The 18,932-nt window shown below is 36.3% G+C and overlaps 1 protein-coding gene across 12 annotated transcripts in view; it reads left to right on the top strand.

Moving 5' to 3' along the window:
- Positions 1-18,932, top strand: part of HELQ (helicase, POLQ like) — a 63,154-nt gene that overhangs the window by 9,379 nt on the left and 34,843 nt on the right. For 10 of the 12 annotated variants that reach the window (XR_008502019.2, XR_010126080.1, XR_010126079.1 and 7 more), the window contains 9 exons: positions 374-446; positions 2,839-2,936; positions 5,034-5,132; positions 6,428-6,573; positions 9,322-9,561; positions 14,137-14,278; positions 14,635-14,739; positions 16,667-16,889; positions 18,704-18,861. Coding sequence is in view for 9 of the 12 variants with exons in the window: in XM_063663834.1 (XP_063519904.1) it covers positions 374-446; positions 2,839-2,936; positions 5,034-5,132; positions 6,428-6,573; positions 9,322-9,561; positions 14,137-14,278; positions 14,635-14,739; positions 16,667-16,889; positions 18,704-18,861 (1,284 nt within the window). In the remaining 3 variants the exon portion in view is untranslated. Of the gene's footprint in view, positions 1-373; positions 447-2,838; positions 2,950-5,033; positions 5,133-6,427; positions 6,574-9,321; positions 9,562-14,136; positions 14,279-14,634; positions 14,740-16,666; positions 16,890-18,703; positions 18,862-18,932 lie in introns of all 12 variants that reach the window. The other 2 variants (XM_054484452.2, XM_054484451.2) reach the window with 1 other exon arrangement.

The raw sequence follows: 18,932 nt of genomic DNA, 5'->3' as shown, positions 1-18,932 counted from the left end.
TGGGCGCCTGTAATCCCAGCCACTCGGGAGGCTGAGGCAGGAGAATCACTTTAACCCGGGAGGTGGAGGTTGCAGTGAGCCAGGATCACGCCACTGCACTCCAGCCAGGGGATCAAGAGCCAAACTCCGTTTCAAAAAAAAAAAATTTTTTTAATAGTACTTATGAATCCCAGATTTATAAGGATTTTGTACCAAAAGCTCATTAACCTAAATACCAGTGAAATAATATACATGTATTATAGTTGTTATATTCAAAATACTTAAAAGTTATAAGCAACTCTTTACAAACAAATTTCATATGAATATATGCATGTTTTATATGAGCATTATATGAAGATTTCCTTCTCTGCCCTTTTTAAAAAAAATCTCGAAGTTGCACATGATTGGTGAAGGAAGCCGTGGAGCTACACTGGAAATGACCCTAGCAAAAATCCTCTACACTAGCAGTAAGTATTTTTTAAATGAGGTCATGAATTGATTTATAATCAAGAGACTTATAAAATACTAAATTCTATCACTAGCTACAGTATGTAACCTAAAGCAAGATACTTAAGCTTTTTGCCTTTGTTTTAAAATTTCTAATGAATAGAATTTTGAAGGTAAATGAAATTGGTATTTGAAGAAGTCCTCTATTATTATCCGCCACTTACTAGCTATGTGTGCCCAAGCACATCTCTCAACTTCTATGTTTCTTTATCTGTAAAACAAGGATAATGATGGTACCAGCCTGATGGGATTGTTGTAAGGATTGTGTGAGTTAACACATATATTGCATTCAGCAGTGCTTAGCATACTGCATTCAGTAAGGGTTTGCTGCTGCTACTGCGGCCATTATTATCATCACCGTAATAATACATATAACATAAATATTATAATAATAATATTGTAAAGCAATACATTTAAATAGGTCACTTTAAGGAGCTATTTTGCAGCATCAGGTAGTCTTTAAAGTTTATGAAAAATTTATTCTAAATGTCATAACCTACTATTGATATGCTATTGCAATATTTACCTTATATATGGAAAAATTAACTATAAAGGTCAAATCTTAAAAAGTATTTTAAAAATTTCAACAGCAACAATATTTAAGCAGGTTATAGCATTTTATAATTGTTCATTCAAAAAATATTGATCACCTACTGTGTGCTGGGCACTATTTTAAGTGCTAGGGATACAGCAGTGAATAAAACAGTCCCTGCTTTCATCAAGCCTGTATTTTAGGGCATTCCTATTTGAATATTCTATGAACAGCTAAGCCTAACTAAGGCTTAGTCTGAGCCCAGCTCATTTCCTTCAAAGCCGTTCTTGAGCCTGAATTCTCAGCCACCACTCTCCAGCCAGCCAAGCCAGGATCCTACATATTCTATCAGCAACCAAATCCTGTCTGCTTTACCTCATAAATCTATTTTTACTACTGTCTCTCCTATCCCTCATTACCACTAGGTCTTTAGTTCAGTACCTCATCCTTTCTACCTGGCTTGCCACAGAAATCACCAAGTTCTTCTGTGTACCCACTGCCCTTCATCCACCAAATCCATCTTTCTTTAGCACAAGTAGAATGATCTTTCCCAAATGCAAATCCTATTAGTTTATTTTACTGTTTACCATTCTTTAATAGCTCCCCTTTGCTTTCTGCATAAATCCCTAATTTCTTAGTACAGCCTTTCTTGATTTGACCCCATGCCCACCTCTTCAGCTTTGTAGTCTATCTTTATGGAATGAGGATACTCCCACTTATTCCTCTTTCAGCCAGTTTCTTGAATGATCATTTCAAGACATAGGAGCAATGAAGAAACATTTGCAAAGAAGGCCTATTTGGGTTTTCATTCAATAGCTAAGTCTGTAGAAAGCAGCCATTTTGTATTGCCCAGGATGTCGTATGGCTTCATAAGCTTCACTCCACCTTTATTTAAAACAACATCAACAAAAACTATAGTCCCAGCTACTCGGGAGGCTGGGGCAGGAGAATCGCTTGAACCCAGGAGGTGGAGGTTGCAGTGAGCCGAGATCATGCCACTGCACTCCAGCCTGGGCAACAGAGCAAGACTCTGTCTCAAAAAATAAATAAATAAATAAAATTAAAAGTTAGCTTGATAGCAAGATCTCATAGAGGACTTTTCATGGGCCAAGAGTTCGAGACACATTTAGCCCTCTATCCTACCAACTCTACATCTGTCTATAGCCATACCTGTGGAACATATCATAGCTCTTCATAAAGGGGATCCTGATAGACAGTTATAAGCAAATTTATACTCATTTATTATTGTTTAGAAGCCTTAATATCCTACTTCTTGCCAAGTTCGAAACTCTATAAACTTCTAAGTAGTACCTTTCAGGATACCTGAAAAATTTCATTCTTCAAATGCCAGTTTAATACTCTGGTAATATATTTGTAGTTTTCTTTTTTTAAGAGGTCAGGTCTCACTGTTGCCCAAGCTGCAGTGCAGTGACACAATCATGGCTCACTGCAGCCTTGACCTCCTGGGCTCAAGTGATCCTCCCACCTCAGCCTCCTAAGTAGCTGGGACTACAGGCGTGCACTACCATGCCCAGGTAATTTTTAATTTTTTTGTAGAGATGAGGTCTTACTATGTTGCCCAGGCTAGTGTTGAAGTCCTGGCCTCAAGTGATCTTCCCACCTCAGCCTCCCAAAGTGTTGAGATTACACATGTGAGCCAGGCACCCAGCTATTTGTATTTTTCTTACTTACCTCTCCCACCCCTTTCCCAAATCACTCAGGAAGAATTCAGAGCACAAAAGATTTGCTAAAATTACTTTATGATATATTAAATAACATATTTTCCTTAACACTTTGGCTTTTGTTTGTTTGTGTTTTAGAAACAACTCAGATTATTGGTATGAGTGCAACGTTAAACAATGTTGAAGACCTACAAAAGTTTCTTCAAGCAGAATATTATACCAGTCAATTTAGACCAGTATGTACCTAAGGTTTGCACTGTATTGATTTGTTTTGTATTCATCTAACTTAGAAATGAAAGCAGTAAACATAGGTTTTAAATAATTCTGTAGAGTAGTGAAGGGGCGTATTTTACTCACCATGACTATATGCTAATAAGAGGTTGTGTGTAGAGAATTTAAGAGTTTGTGTATAGGTCAGGGATCTTGGGTTGGGTCACTAATGTGTCTATAGCCTGGCCCACAGGCTCTCAATGAACGTTCATTGAATGAATTTTCCCAGACCCCCATTTTATTTTTTCAGTTCTTATTCTCTAAACTAAATTTTTTTATTTGGCAAAATTTTAGTGAGACATGTTTTGAGTTATTGGCACGTTAAAAAATATATCTTAAAATTTAAAATATTTTTAAATATTTATATGTTAGTAGTTATAATACTTTTTTAATAAGTTAAGGCTTCTCGTGGATTTACATGTAAACTCCTCAACAGCAGCATTCCCAAAATGCTTGAAGAAAGTAAACAAATATAATTTGTGGTTATTTGAAAATAGCTTGTAATGTATATATATTTTTGTGTGCAGTACTACTGTGTATGTTTTGGGTCTAAATAGCTTTTCAGTGTCTAAATAGGTTTTCAGAAAATATTTTTTTTAATTGCCAAATTTTAATTTGAAATTTGATGTTTTAGCCGGGTGCAGTGGCTCACACTTGCAATGCCAACACTTTAAGAGGCCGGGGCAGGAGGATTGCTTGAGTCCAGGAGTTCAAGACCAGCCTGGGCAACATGGCAAGAACCCGGTCTCTACAAAAAATTAAAAAATTAGGGCTGCCGGGCGCGGTGGCTCACACCTGTAATCCCAGCACTTTGGGAGGCCGAGGTGGGCGGATCGCGAGGTCAAGAGATCGAGACCATCCTGGCCAACATGGTGAAACCCGACTCTACTAAAAAATGCAAAAATTAGCAGGGCATGGTGACGCACGCCTGTAGTCCCAGCTACTCTGGAGGCTGAGGCAGGAGAATCACTTGAACCCAGTGGGGTGGAGGTTGCAGTGAGCCAAGATTGCGCCACTGCACTCCAGCCTTGCGACAGAGCAAAAAAAAAAAAAAAAAAAAATAGAGCATAGTAGCACTCACATATAGTCCCAGCTACTTGAGAGGGTGAGATGGGAGGATCACTTGAGCCCAGAAGGTCGAGGATACAGTAAGCTGTCTTTGTGCCACTACACTCCAGCCTGGACTACAGAGTGAGACCCTGTCTCAAAAAAAAAAAAAAAAATTGATGTTTTTACATTTGTACCAAATATGAACATTTTCAAGAGATATTTTTTAACTTAATTGCCACAGTAGATATTGTTATTATAAAATGCAATGAGCTGTGTTTACAAACTGTTTGTGTCTACAAATAAAAATAGTGTGGTGGTATTTAGAATTAAAACTGATGAGTAATAAGACAAAGTTTTGGCTGGACACGGTGGCTCATGCATGTAATCCTAGCACTTTGAGAGGCTGTGGCAAGAGGATCGCTTGAGCCCAGGAGTTCAAGACCAGCCTCAGCAACGTAGAGGAACCCCATCTCTATAAAAATTAGCCTGGCATGGTAGCACGTGCCTGTCATCCCAGCTACTCAGGAGGCTAAGGTAGGAGGATAGCGTGAGCCCTGGAGGTTGAGGCTGCAGTGGGCTGTGATCATGCCACTGCACTCCAGCCTGGGTGATAGAGTGAGACCCTGTCTCAAAAGAAAAAAAAAAAGACAAAGTTTTAGATCTTGAGACATAAAACAGATGATACCTTAGTAAAAGTTAAGAACACCAAGACTCACACTTTTTGTGACAAATACAGAAGTGTGTGGTTTCTTTTTTGGATATGATGTTTACTGAATTCAAATATATTTCTTCAAGGATATTGATCCCTATTTTGATTTAAAGGGAAAAAGAGACCAAAGAAGAAGAAGAAGAAATGGTAAAGCAAGAACTTTTAAATTGAAGCATGTTTTATATATCTTAGAAAAGCTAAACTCTTTTATAGCTGTCCTTTCTTAACCTATTTTACAACATTTAAAATGCTGGAAAAACGAATTTATATGTGGTAGTAATTGCAAATGTCCTTTTAATTCAAGGTTGAGTTAAAAGAATATCTGAAAATAAATGATACAATATATGAAGTTGACAGCAAAGCTGAGAATGGCATGACTTTTTCACGTCTCCTTAATTATAAGGTAACGTTGATAACCTTTAAATTCCAGGTTACCAGACTTTGTGTCTGGGGCACCACAAGAGTTTCCAATGGGTTCCGTAGAATAGTCTAGATTTTTTAGAGAAACAGCTGATGCTTGACATTTGTTGGACACCATGCAGACTGCCAGTTCAAGATAGCTCGTTTCCAATTTCAGCATTAGATCACACCATATTCTTTTCTATGACATCATATCTTTGTGAAGTTGGGGTTTTTGCAGTTGCTGTAAGCAAGTACCGTGTGAAAATCAACCTGGAACAGAAGAGAATAGCTGTGTCCAGTCTTATTTCAGAGTTTGAAAGACAGTACCAAGTTGTACACACATCCCATTAGTGAGCTGTTGTGGTTATTTAAGAATGAAATAAAAATATTTTTTCACTCAACTGATGTGTATTATTTATTCTAACAGCTACTAAGTTGTGAGGAAGTACATATTTATTAAGTTGTTTGGACCTCACTATTTAATTAACAAAACTGTAAAGTATTTCTTTGGGCACTGGGGCTGTGAACAAAGAAAATTTGGAAACCTCTCCTGTAAATGTTTATTCATTTAACAACAACAACAAAAGAATAATTTATGAACCATGTAGTTCAGATACTGGTGTATAAAATGTTAATGTCTACTATGTAAATTTTAGTGTTTTATGACTTGTATGAAGGATATTAAAAAGGGGAAGAAGGGATTATACAGTAGTTTTAGAATTCTATGAAGTTGTGTTATTCTAAAGCTATGTCTTTAGTAAAGTTGAAGAAATAGATTTTAAATAACTTCACATTTTTTCTTCATGTTCTTTGTGTTCCTCGTGTCACTACAAAAATTGTCATAATTCAGTAGTATGATAGAATCTGTGTTTTTGAAAACTTAACGGTTGTAAAGGGCGTGTCTTATTTACACAGTCCGTTAACTATTATTAGGATCAATCTGTGTTTCTCTCTGTGGACTTTTTTATTCTTCTGTGGTGGAGATGGGCATGTAGTGAGGCTATTAATAACGTTAACTATTTTCACTTCTTTAATTTTCTTTAATTCACTTCTTTAATTCTAGTTTTTTTTTAGACTAACTAGACCTAAGAAAATCATAATAACCTAAAAGAAAAGTGAGATTGAACATTTTGATGTTTAATATAGATTTCATCTTTTCTTTTAAATGATCAGATTTATTAAATTAGAAGTTTAGAATTATAGATGGTTTATTTACCTTTCAAATCACACTGGTAAAAAATTGACAGGGTTTCATGTTTACTAACCACCTTGTTCCTACATCTTGTTGTTTCGCAGTATTCTGATACCCTAAAAAAGATGGATCCTGATCACTTGGTAGCATTGGTGACAGAAGTTATTCCCAATTATTCCTGCTTAGTTTTTTGTCCTAGTAAGAAGAACTGTGAAAATGTAGCAGAAATGATATGCAAATTTTTAAGCAAGTATGTTAATATTTTTTAAATATCCTGTTTTATTTTTATTAGGAATTACAGACTATGTATTATGTTTATTGGGCAAACACTAATTATGCCTTGCAAAACATAATATTAAGTTGTTTTGGTATACTGAAGGCCTTGACCTTGAAGAAAGAAATTTTAACTGTGAAAATCACATGTGAAATAGCCAGAGAAACATTCTAAAGTGGCTGGGCACCATGGCTCATGCCTGTAATCCCAGCACTCTGGGAGGCCGTGGTGGGTGGATCACTTGAGGTCAGGAGTTTGAGACGAGCCTGGCCAACACGGTGAAACCCCATCTCTACTAAAAATACAAAAAATTAGCTGGGTGTGTTGCCTTGCACCTGTAATCCCAGCTACTGGGGAGGCTGAGGCATGAGAATCTTTTGGACCTGGGAGGTGGAGGTTGCAGTTAGCTGAGATCGCACTACTGCACTCCAGCCTGCGTGACACAGCGAGACTCCATCAAAAAAAAAAAGAAGGCCAGGCACGGTGGCTCACGCCTGTAATCCCAGCACTTTGGGAAGCCGAGGCGTGCGGATCATGAGGTCAGGAGTTCAAGACCAGCCTGGCCAACATAGTGAAATCCTGTCTCTACTAAAAATACAAAATTAGCTGGGTGTGGTGGCGTGCACCTGTAGTCCTAGCTACTTAGGAGGTTAAGGCGGGAGAATCACTTGAACCTGGGAGGCAGAGGTTGCAGTGAGCCGAGACCACACCATTGCACCCCAGCCTGGGTAACAGAGGGAGACTCTGTCTCAAAAAGAAAAGGAAAAAAAAAAAGACAAAACCCTAAGACTATATGTACGAGAATGTTAAGTAATATTAGGTCAGTGATTCAAAACCTTGGCTGCATAGTGAATCATCTTGGAGGCTTTTAAAAATTCCAAAGTCCAGGCTACATCTTAGATAAATTAGAATCTCTGGGAGTGACACCCAGATATCATTTTGTAAAGCTCCCCAGGCAAGTCCAACATATAACCAAGGACAGGAACCACGGGCTTAGTCAGTCAAAGGACTAATCACTCTTACCACTGTGGAAATGAATTGTATCTTCCATTGCCTTTTTTTCTCTTTTCCTTTTTTTTTTTTTTTTTTTTCCTGAAATAGGGTCTCACTCTGTCACCTATGCTGGAATGCAGTGGCACAAATTCAGCTCACTGCAGCCTCCGTCTCCTGGGCTCAAGTGATCCGCCTACCTCAGCCTCCCAAGTAGCTGGGACTGCAGGCACACACCGCCACTGCCAACTAATTTTTTGTAATTTTCATGGAGACAGCATTTCACCATGTTGCCCAGGCTGGTTTTGAACTCCTGAGCTCAAGCAATCCGCCCCCCATAGCCTCCCAAAGTGCTGGAATTACAGGCGTAAGCCACTGCGCCTGGCCTGCCTTTGTTTTCTTAGTAAACTTCACACTTAGTTGTGTGGACATTTGGATATAATTTCCTGAGTAAGAAATGTGTTGTCTTGTAATTTTGTAGTATCTTAATATTGGCTCTGTCATATTCATAGAGATAAGTATGAAGTTACTTTAACTACTAACAGTTCAGTTTTTTATGCACCTGTTTGTCCCATGTGTGGTTTTGTCATTTTCTGAGATTTCTTTCAGCCCCTTAGCTAATGCTGTATCACTATTCATAGTCTATTAACCTGAATGCTAATCTAGTCAACCTCTACCTCCTCTTTCAATCCTGCTATCATGGATTGGTCTAAGATAGACTTAAATTTATTGAATAGCAAAAGATAAAAATGTTTGGAATAAGATGAAGGAGTTGCTCATTTCGGTAACAGTCTGCTTTTACAATGATTTTGATTATAAAAGCTTAAGGAAATTAAATTATCATTAAAAAAATTCTCAGTAAATCATTCATTTTCTTAGAATAATTCAAGGTAATAAGATGGAGACACTGGCTAAGTGATGGAAACATTGTAGGATATGAAGTTTCTAAAGTGCTAGTGTTTAGGCAGTGTTTTACCATAGAAGTATGATTTAATAATATGTATGTTTCCATCTTCAGAAAAGAAAATTTATGTCTTAAAAAAAACTATCCCCTATAAAGATATGTGTTATAAAGAAAAAACGGTTATAACATCCAGAGCAAAGGTCTAAACCTGGTGTCCATGGATTCAAAGGAAGTACAGGAATGAATTTTAGGAAATCCACGAACCCTCTGAAATTATATGTAAAGTGTTGTATTTATGTAAATAGTTATATTTTTCCTTTTTTTCTTTTTTTTTTAGACAAGGCTTTGCTCTTTCACCCAGACTGGTAGGTTCATAGCTCATTGCAACCTCAAACTCCCGGGTTCAAGCAATCATCCCACCTCATCCTCCCCCGTAGCCTGGGACTACAGGTGCATGCACCACCATTCCCGGCTAATTTTTGTTATTTTTTGTAGAGAGGTGGTCTCGCATCGCTGCCCAAGCTGATCTTGAACTCTTGGGCTCAAGCGATCCTTCTGCCTCTACCTCCCAAAGTGCATGAGCCATCGCATTCCACCTTTCCTTAGTTTTGATAAGATTTTCACAGGGTTCTGTAATCCACAAAAAGATTGAGAGACTGCCTAATAGTTAATGAAGTCAGAATCAAAATTCTAAGAACATTTAATGTACTTAACTCAATGGAAATAGTACATTAAAGAATGTTTACGTTAGCATCTACTAAAATGAAAATGGTAGAAATTTTGTCACTAAAAGATCAAGGGCTCATATTTCTAACAGATCTTTTTCATAGGGAATATCTGAAACACAAGGAGAAAGAAAAATGTGAGGTGATTAAGAACTTAAAGAATATTGGCAATGGCAACCTGTGTCCTGTTTTAAAGCGCACTATCCCATTTGGAGTTGCCTATCACCATAGTGGCTTAACAAGTGATGAAAGGAAACTCTTGGAGGAGGCCTACTCCACAGGAGTGCTCTGTCTTTTTACCTGTACATCTACCCTAGCGGCAGGTGTCAACCTACCAGCTCGAAGGTAAGAGATAAGTAAGTGTTGACCAGGCTCAGAACTTTTCCATTTCTAGCTTGCGAGGAGTTTTGTTGTTTTATGCTTTCTCAGTAGTGGAATGTTCTTTTAGCATATGCTGAGTTGATTGGTTGGTTTATTTTCTTTAATATTTTAATGAATATGTAATGAAATATGTAATGAAAAATAACGTTAATAGATTTCTTGATATTAGAATTCCATCCTTTTTGTTCTTTATATCTAGTTTTGATGTTAGGGTCTATTAATCTGGTTTTGTAGAAATAGTTGGCAAGTGTTTCACCTTTTTTATGATATGAAAGAGTTTATTTAACATAGAGATTTCCTTGAAATCTTGGAGAGCTGATCCATGGGCAATTTGTGTCTAATATATGTATTTTAAAGCAGATCCTTGATTACGTTTTCAGTTATTACCAAAGGTGTGGGCCTGTGTAATTGACTTCTACCCTTTATAATTTATGATCATGGAGTATTTTGCTAATAAATGATCAATTTTTATAAACTTTCCATGAGTGTTTAAAAAAATATGTATTTTTAGTTGAATATGCAGTTTTGTACATCTCAGTGAGATCACAGAGGTTCATTGTGTTATCAGCTTCTCTATTTTCTTACTATATTTGATTCCTTGGTCTATCAATTTCAGAGAAGTGTGTTAGTCTCCCACTTTATGTAGTTTCAGTTTCTCCTTTTTGCATTTCTAGATGTTATTACTTTTTATATTTCAAAACTATTTAGATATACAAAGGTTTACTTCAAATATCTTATTGCCGAATTATACCTTTTATCAATACAATAAATACTTGTTTTGCTCATTTAATAATTTTGCTTTGAATGCCACGACTCATTTTTTTTGCCACGTATGTACCTTTGTCCATTCTTTTATTTTCAATTTCTGTCTCTGATTAAGTTTTCCATTTTTCAGACAATTGAAGAAAAAAATGAAAGTTATATATCCTGTTTCTATTATTCCAGTGGTTACTCTTAAAATTTTAAGTTGTAACCAAACATTTTTTATTACTTTAGAATTAATCAATAACTCTCCTCTCCTGAACATAAAAAGAGGCTTAGCATGTCCTTAGTATATTCTACTCTGCCCCATGAATGTTGCAATTACTTAGAATTTTAGTGCCAGATTTAAACATTTTCTTTCATCTTATGTAGTATTTAAACTTACCTGTAAATCATACTTGTTTTTTGCTTACCACTGCCTCTTACATCCCACATCTTTCTTCACTGATTTTTTTTTTTTTAATTTTGGCTTCCTTGAGTAATCCTTTTTAGAATGCCGCTTTAGGGGGGTAAAACATTTTGACTCTTTGCATAGTTAAAGATAGCTGTATTTTGGCCTCTCATTTTTACACTTCACTAGCAAAAGAATTCTAGATTCAATTTTTTTCCTTTAGGGACTTTGTAAATATTGTTCCATATTTTCTAGAGGCCAATGTTGCTCATTTTTGTGTCTGCATGGATTTTCTGTTTTTCTTTTCCAGAAACGTTTAGACTTTTCTCTTTAACCTCCCAATTTCATCGTGGTGTATAATAATAGTTGTAGTTACTACATTCCCCTCCCCTTCATGTAGTAACAACTTTACATGCATTGACTTGATACAGCTTCACAACAACTCTGTGAGGAAGGTCATATTTTATTACACACCTGTTATAGAAGGGGAAACTGAGGCACTGAATAATTAAATAATTTTCCCAACTTTAAAAAGTTAATAACTTTTTCCCAACTCATTTTCCAACAAATGAGTTTTAAAGCCAGTGTTTGAACCCAGGAAGTTTGATTTTACAATCCCAACATTACTACTTTTCATTCATAGGGTTTAGCACTTGGGTGGATGCTTTTAATCCAAGCTTTATGCCTTTCTTCTTTGAGTAATTTTTTTCTGTTATTTCTTTTTCTTCCCATTATCTCTGTTCCTTGCTTTTATAATTTCACTTAGACAGGGTTGAGGCCTCTTAGATTCAGCTTTCGTATCTCTTTTCTTACACATTTTTCAGAATGTGTAAGAATGTAAGCACACGTTTGTGCCATGTAATTTTTTTCAACTTTACCTTCCATATCAAAAAATCAGTGTTTTGTAATCCCAGCACTTTGGGAGGCAAAGGTAGGAGGACTGCTTGAGCCCAGGAGTTTGAGACCAGTCTGGACAACATAGCAAGACCTCATCTCTATTAAAAAATTAAAAAATTAGCTGGGCATGGTGGCATACACTTGTGATCCCAGCTGCTCGAGAGGCTGAGGTGGGAAGATTGCTTGAGCCCAGGACATTGAGGCTGCAGTTAGCTATGATTGTACCACTGCACTCCAGCTTAGGCAACGGTGAAACCCTGTCTCAAAAAAAAAAATGAGTTTTTAACTGATATCCATTAACTACAGTAACTGTATCCATTAACTGTTTTCATTCATTATTCAGTTCTTCAATTGAATTTTCTTTTTTTTGAGGCAAAGTCTCACTCTGTTGCCCAGCGGCCAGGCTGGAGTGCAGTGGTGCGGTCTTGGCTCACTGCAACCTCCGTCTCCTGGGTTCAAGTGATTTTCCTGCCTCAGCCTCCCAAGTAGCTGGGATTACAGGCGCCTACCACCACACCTGGCTAATTTTTATATTTTTAGTAGAGTTGGGGTTTCACCATGTTGGCCAGGCTGGTCTGAAACTCCTGACCTCAGGTGATCTGCCCACTGTGGCCTCCCGAAGTGCTAGATTTACAGGTGTGAGCCACCACACCTGGCCCTTCAAATTTTTTTATGAATTTTTAAATAAATTTAATTTTTTTTATTTCTAAGAACTCTCTTTTGTTGTTCTTTCCTTGTAATAGTCTACTCTTTTTTTTTTTTTTTTTTTGTGAAACAGAGTCTTGCTCTGTCACCAGGCTGGAGTGCAGTGGCGTGATGTCTGCTCACTGCAACCTCCACCTCCCGGGTTCAAGTGATTCTCCTGCCTCAGCCTCCCAAGTATCTGGGATTACAGGCATGCACCACAATGCCCAGCTAATTTTTGTGTTTTTAGTAGAGACGGGGTTTCACCATGTTGGCCAGGATGGTTTCGATCTCTTGACCTTGTGATCCTCCCGCCTTGGCTTTCGAAAGTGCTGGGATTTATAGGCATGAACCACCACATGCGGCCAATAGTCTACTCCTTTATTTTTTTTTTTTATTTTTTTTTTTTTGAGATGGAGTCTCACTCTGTCACCCAGTCTGGAGTGCAGTGGCGCGATCTCCACTCACTGCAAGCTCCGCCTGCTGGATTCACGCCAGTCTCCTGCCTCAGCCTCCTGAGTAGCTGGGACTACAGGCGCCTGCCACCACAACTGGCTAATTTTTTTATTTTTAGTAGAGACGAGGTTTAACCATGTTAGCCAGGATGGTCTCTATCTCTTGACCTCGTGATCCACCCACCTCAGCCTCTCAAAGTGCTGGGATTACAGGCGTGAGCCACCACGCCCGGCCAATAGTCTGCTCTCATATTGTGGATATAATACTCTTTGGAATTTTCTGTTAATGCTAATTAGGATTTTTAAAAGTTCTCTTCTGATCCCTATATTATCTGGTTTTTGTAGTCATTTATTCTGTATATTCATGTTATGTTTCTTTTATGTTATTAGTTTTCTTCAAGTATTTGGTAATCTTTTCTGGATATTGAGATTTATAAATAAAGAGGAAGTTGACTAGTATAGGTAAACAATAGGTTTTTTCTTCCCTTTGGATAGGAAAGCTGACTGACTATAGACTTCTGTATATATGAACATAATTGAAATTGCTTTTTTTTTTAAGAGATGGGGTTTCACTCTGTTGCCCAGGCTGGAGTGCAGTGATGTAATCACGACTTACTGCAGCCTCAACCTCCTAGGCTCAAGTGATCCTCCCACCTTAGCCTCCCAAGTATCTGGGACTACAGGGGCACACCACCATGCCCAGCCAGTTTTTTGTTGTTGTTGTTGTTGTTGTTGTAGAGACTGCATCTCACTATATTGCCCAAGCTGGTCTCAAACTCCTGGACTCAAGCAAACCTCCCACATCAGCTCTCCAAAGTGCTGTGATTACAGGCATAAGCCACTGAGCCTGGCTGAAATCACCATTTTTGTAGGTCAAAAACAGTTGACATCTGCAATTTTATACAGTTCAAAATAATAAAAATTCATAAATAGATATGTATATGTTAGTGGTGTATGGTCATATTTTTTATTTATGGAGTATAAAGTCCAAACGCTTTGGAGACTGCTGCTACAGATTGATCATAGGCATTGCAGCTAGGCAGACTTGAGTTCAAATGATAGCTCTGGTAATTACTAATTTTTTAGTTTAGGGTAAGTCACTTAACTGAGTTGCAATTAATTCCTTTATAAAAATGAAATAAAAAAGTGTATTATTACTAAGAGTTTTGTAAGAATTACAGATAATATGTGTAAAAACCTAAGAAATCATAGATTCTTGGTAAACACTACTTACCTATTATTTTGTGTTAGTATGTCATTAAATTTAATATCACAAATATATAATGAAATTAAGAATTTTTTAAATTGGTGCTGTTTGCTGTAGAGTATCACTTTTCATTAATTCCACAGAGTTATTTTAAGAGCTCCCTATGTTGCTAAGGAATTTTTAAAGAGGAATCAATATAAACAGATGATTGGCAGAGCTGGTCGTGCTGGAATAGATACTATTGGGGAGAGTATCCTCATATTGCAAGAAAAAGACAAACAACAGGTAATACTTAATTTGGTTGGTTGGTTGTTTTTATCTTTTTCTTGGTTGTTGGTCTAGCCCTTTTATGAAATCATCTCTTAAAAATTAATTATTAATTTTCTTTAAATGATGCTTTCTTTCCTATATGATTAAGAATTAGAGTGGTTTGAAAATGTATGTATTTCAGACAATGAAAAAATATTTTTCCTATTTGTTTTTCTTCCATTTTTAATGAAGATAAATGTTAAATTCTTTTGCCTTTACTTTTTTGGTCTCCTTCGGCTCCACAAGATTTATGTAAAGTATAAAATATTTATATTAAATGCCATTTATTTTTAATAATAACACAAGGCATGGTGTTGCTTTAACCTTTATAGGTATTGGAGTTAATAACTAAACCATTGGAAAACTGTTACAGCCATCTTGTTCAGGAATTCACCAAGGGAATCCAAACATTATTTCTCTCTCTGATTGGTTTGAAGGTATTTTTTTAAAATTTTTTATCTTATTATTGTTCTCTGACATAATAGTGGTTAAAAAGTTATGCAATAACTTTATATATGCAACTGTGTAGATTTTATACTAATTTTTTATTGAATAATTTTTTTCTTTTAATTTTTTTTCTTTTTTATTTTGTTTATTTTCTCATCCACTTCAGTGATTAAGGTAAATAATTTTTAAAAGATCATGGATTGGTTAGGTGCAGTAGCTCACACCTGCAATCCCACCACTTAGGGTGGCTGAGACAGGAGGATCGTTTGAGCCCAGGAGTTCAAGACCAGCCTGGGCAACATAGCAAGACCCCATCTCAAAAAAAAAAAAAAAAGGTCACTGAATCCTAATGCTTGGCATGTGGTTGGCACTTAATAAATACTTGAATTAATGAAATTGGCTTTTTTTTTCTTAGAGATGGGGTCTTGCTATGTTGTTTAGATTGGTCTTGAACTCTTGTCCTCAAGCAGTCCTCCCACCTTAGCCTCCCAAAGTGCTAGGATTATAGGCATGAGCCACTGTGCCTGGCCTGTTTTGTTTGTTTGTTTGTTTGTTTGTTTTTTCTTTAATCTGGGGCATGGTGATGAAATTAACTTTGGAACTGAGTGTGGGTGAACTTGCAAGTTGGGGCATCAGTGGAGAATCTGGATTTCAGAAGCCAGAAGCCGAGGCTGGCCCAGTGGGTTTCAATTACTATGTCAAAAACTTTTTCAGGGAGGAATAGAAAGATAACATGATGGTAGATAGAGGGATCAAGTAAAGGTTCCCCTGCCTCCCTGCACTCTTCCACGCCCAGTGTTAACTCTAATCATTTAGGTAGGAAACAGTACAAAAGCTGAGTATATTAATAATCCAAAAACCAAGTATCAGTTCTTAAATATCTTAAAAGTATAATTTTAGCTTAATTGAATACTATATTAATAATGATTTTTATTAAAGTGGGAAGAAGCAATAGAAAATGTCTGTGCCCCATAATATTTTTCTTATCCCTTATATTGGTTTAATATGAAATTATGACTTAAATTTTCCAGTTGAAATAGCATCAGAATTGTGAGAGAGAAATATACTTATTGATTGACTATATTTTAATATAACATGCTGATTTCATTGAAATTGGCTAATAAAAATTATTCTAATTCAGAGTCAGCTCTACATCTGAACACTAAATGGAGGGTTAAGTATTCCTTATGATTGCCATTGTAAGTTATAAATAGTGAATAACAGTGAAAGAACAAGAAATGGAGATAGGAATGAGAGAGACAAAAATAGGTAGAGATCAACTATTTTTAGGTAACATTTTAGGCAAAATACTGTCTGACGCTGTTTTAGTGGAAACTTGTATTTTTTTTTCAGTTCTTTATTTTTTTTTTGTTTTTTTTATATTTTTTTATTATACTTTAAGTTCTAGGGTACATGTGCACAACGCGCAGGTTTGTTACATATGTATACATGTGCCATGTTGGTGTGCTGCATCCAGAAACTATTGTATTTTCCTTTTTTTTTTTTTAATGCAACTTTTAGAGCTAAAGGATGTTTTCACAGGTGGGTGGAATGCAGTGCAGGGAAGATCCCTAAAGGAGGCTGAGTGAGAATTAGTGAAAATTGGTTGGGGAGTAAATAGCACAGTTCTGGAGATATTGTGAAAAATTATTTAAAGATCTATTCAAAGGAGTTTTGGAATGAAAAATGGGTACATGTTTTCGTAAAAAGCATGAATATAATAACTATCATCCCCCTAAATTTTTTGTTAATTTTTAATTGCCATTATAAATTTATATATGCAACTGTGTAGATTTAATACTAATTTTTTATTTAAATAGCTTTGAAGTATGGAAATGAGTTATCTTGATTAATATGCATTCAAGGTGATGCCTTGAATTAAGGAAAATGCTCCAATGATGTCCTGAATTGTTTCAGATTGCAACGAATCTTGATGACATCTATCACTTCATGAATGGTACATTTTTTGGTGTTCAGCAAAAGATTTTATTGAAAGAAAAAAGTCTCTGGGAAATAACTGTTGAATCACTTAGATACCTGACAGAAAAAGGACTCCTACAAAAAGACACTATTTATAAGTCTGAAGAAGAGGTCCAATATAATTTTCATATTACAAAGTTGGGACGTGCTTCATTTAAGGGTAAGAGTTTACCTAAATCTTATTGATCATAGGAAACACATTGGAAAAAATGAAAATTAAATTATACTTTCTTTAAGCTGGGCACAGTGGCTCACGCCTGTAATCCCGACACTCTGGGAGGCCAAGCGGGGTGGATCACCTGAGGTTGGGAGTTTGAGACCAGCCTGGCCAATATAGTAAAACCCTATCTCTACTAAAATACAAAAAAAATTAGCCAGGCATGGTTATACATGCCTGTAGTCCCAGCTACTAGGGAGGCTGAGGCACAGGAATTGTTTGAACCTGGGAGGCAGAGGTTGCAGTGAGTCGAGATCACACCACTGCACTACAGGCTGGGCAACAGAGCCGAGACTCCGTCTCAAAAATAAAAAAATAAAAAATTATACTTTCTTTCAGTTGTATTTATAATTTTATATTAATTGCATTAATCTTATTTTATAAGCTGATAACTCCTTCAACTTTCAAAAGTTGAAAAATGTTTTGAATTATAAGTAAAGTACTGCAGAAGTATATAGAGAATAAGATAGGCATCCCTCCTTCATGCTTCCCTCCCAGCAACGATACAAATCTTAATATTCTACCAAGAATAACAATTTGGTGTATATCTTTCCAGACCTTTCCTGTACATTTCATTTCAGTGCATAATATGTACATATGTACAGTTTTAAGTTTTTGTCTTTAAACGAGTAATCATTTATATTATTCTGAAACTTTTTATGAATTAAAAATTTTTTTTTCTTTTTTTAAATATAGAGGCAAAATCTCACGATGTTTGCCAGGGTGGTCTCAAACTTCTCACCTAAAGTAATCCTCCTGCCTCCCAAAGTGCTGAGATTACAGGCATGAGACAACACATTTGGCCTGCAACTTGCTTTTTTTTCTGAATATAATGTCTTAGAGATTGTTTCATGACAGTGAATAAAGTGTTGTGGGAGTTGTTTTGGTTGGTTGGTTTGTTTGCTTGTTTTTGACAGGGTCTTGCTCTGCTGCCGAGGCCAAAGTGCAGTGGCGCAATCTCAGCTCGCTGCAACCTCCGTCTCCTGGGCTCAAATGATTCTCCCACCTCAGCCCCCCAAGTAGCTGGGACTACAGGTGCATGCCACCATGCCTGGCTAATTTTTGTATTTTTAGTAAAGATGGGGTTTCACGATGGTGCCCAGGCTGAGGCTCTTTTTTAATGAAAAATAATACATGTCTGTTGTTAAAAAAAAAAAACAAAAACCTGAGAACTCAGAATTATGTTAAGGAAAGTGCCATATTCCTGTCCCATTTCAGGAGCTACTACTACCAGTTTGATATGTATTCTTCCAAATATTTTTATGTGTGTATTTATTTTTCAAATGGAATGATCATTTAAATATTTTTTTCCAAATTGCTTTTCTCATAAGATATCATGAACATCTTAACAGATGAGTCTCTTTAAATCTATCTCATTTTTCTTTTAATACTACAGTCATCTATAGTATGGATGTACCATAATTTATTTAACCATTGGATGTTGATGGACACTTGCATTATTTCTGATTTTTCTCTGTTATAAACAAGGCTGCATGGACATCTCTGTGTATTTTGGGGTACATATGGAAATGTTTCTCTGGATTAGATTCCCCAAAATAGTTGGTTCGGAAGATATGTACTTATTAAGTGTTGATGAGTACCATCAAAGTGACCTCCAAAATAGTTATATAGTAAGATGTTATAAGAGATTTTGAAGACTTTTTGCTATATTTAAGCAATTTCTACATAATATTTAAAACCATCTCTTTGCCCCTCTGGTAATTGTGAAAGATTGAATATTTGTATTTTTCTTTTAGGAACTATAGATTTAGCTTATTGTGACATTCTGTACAGAGACTTGAAGAAAGGTCTTGAAGGACTTGTGCTTGAAAGCCTTCTTCATCTAATCTACCTAACAACCCCGTATGATCTGGTTTCACAGTGTAACCCTGATTGGATGATATACTTCAGGCAGGTGAGAATATAACATTTTTCAGCTTAGGCTACTTCGTTTATGAATTATTACATGCTGTTTTGTTTTGTTTT

Source organism: Pongo pygmaeus, chromosome 3 (genome assembly GCF_028885625.2).
Source record: "Pongo pygmaeus isolate AG05252 chromosome 3, NHGRI_mPonPyg2-v2.0_pri, whole genome shotgun sequence".
Classification (NCBI taxonomy): domain Eukaryota; kingdom Metazoa; phylum Chordata; class Mammalia; order Primates; family Hominidae; genus Pongo; species Pongo pygmaeus.
This window is presented reverse-complemented; position numbering and strand designations above follow the sequence as displayed.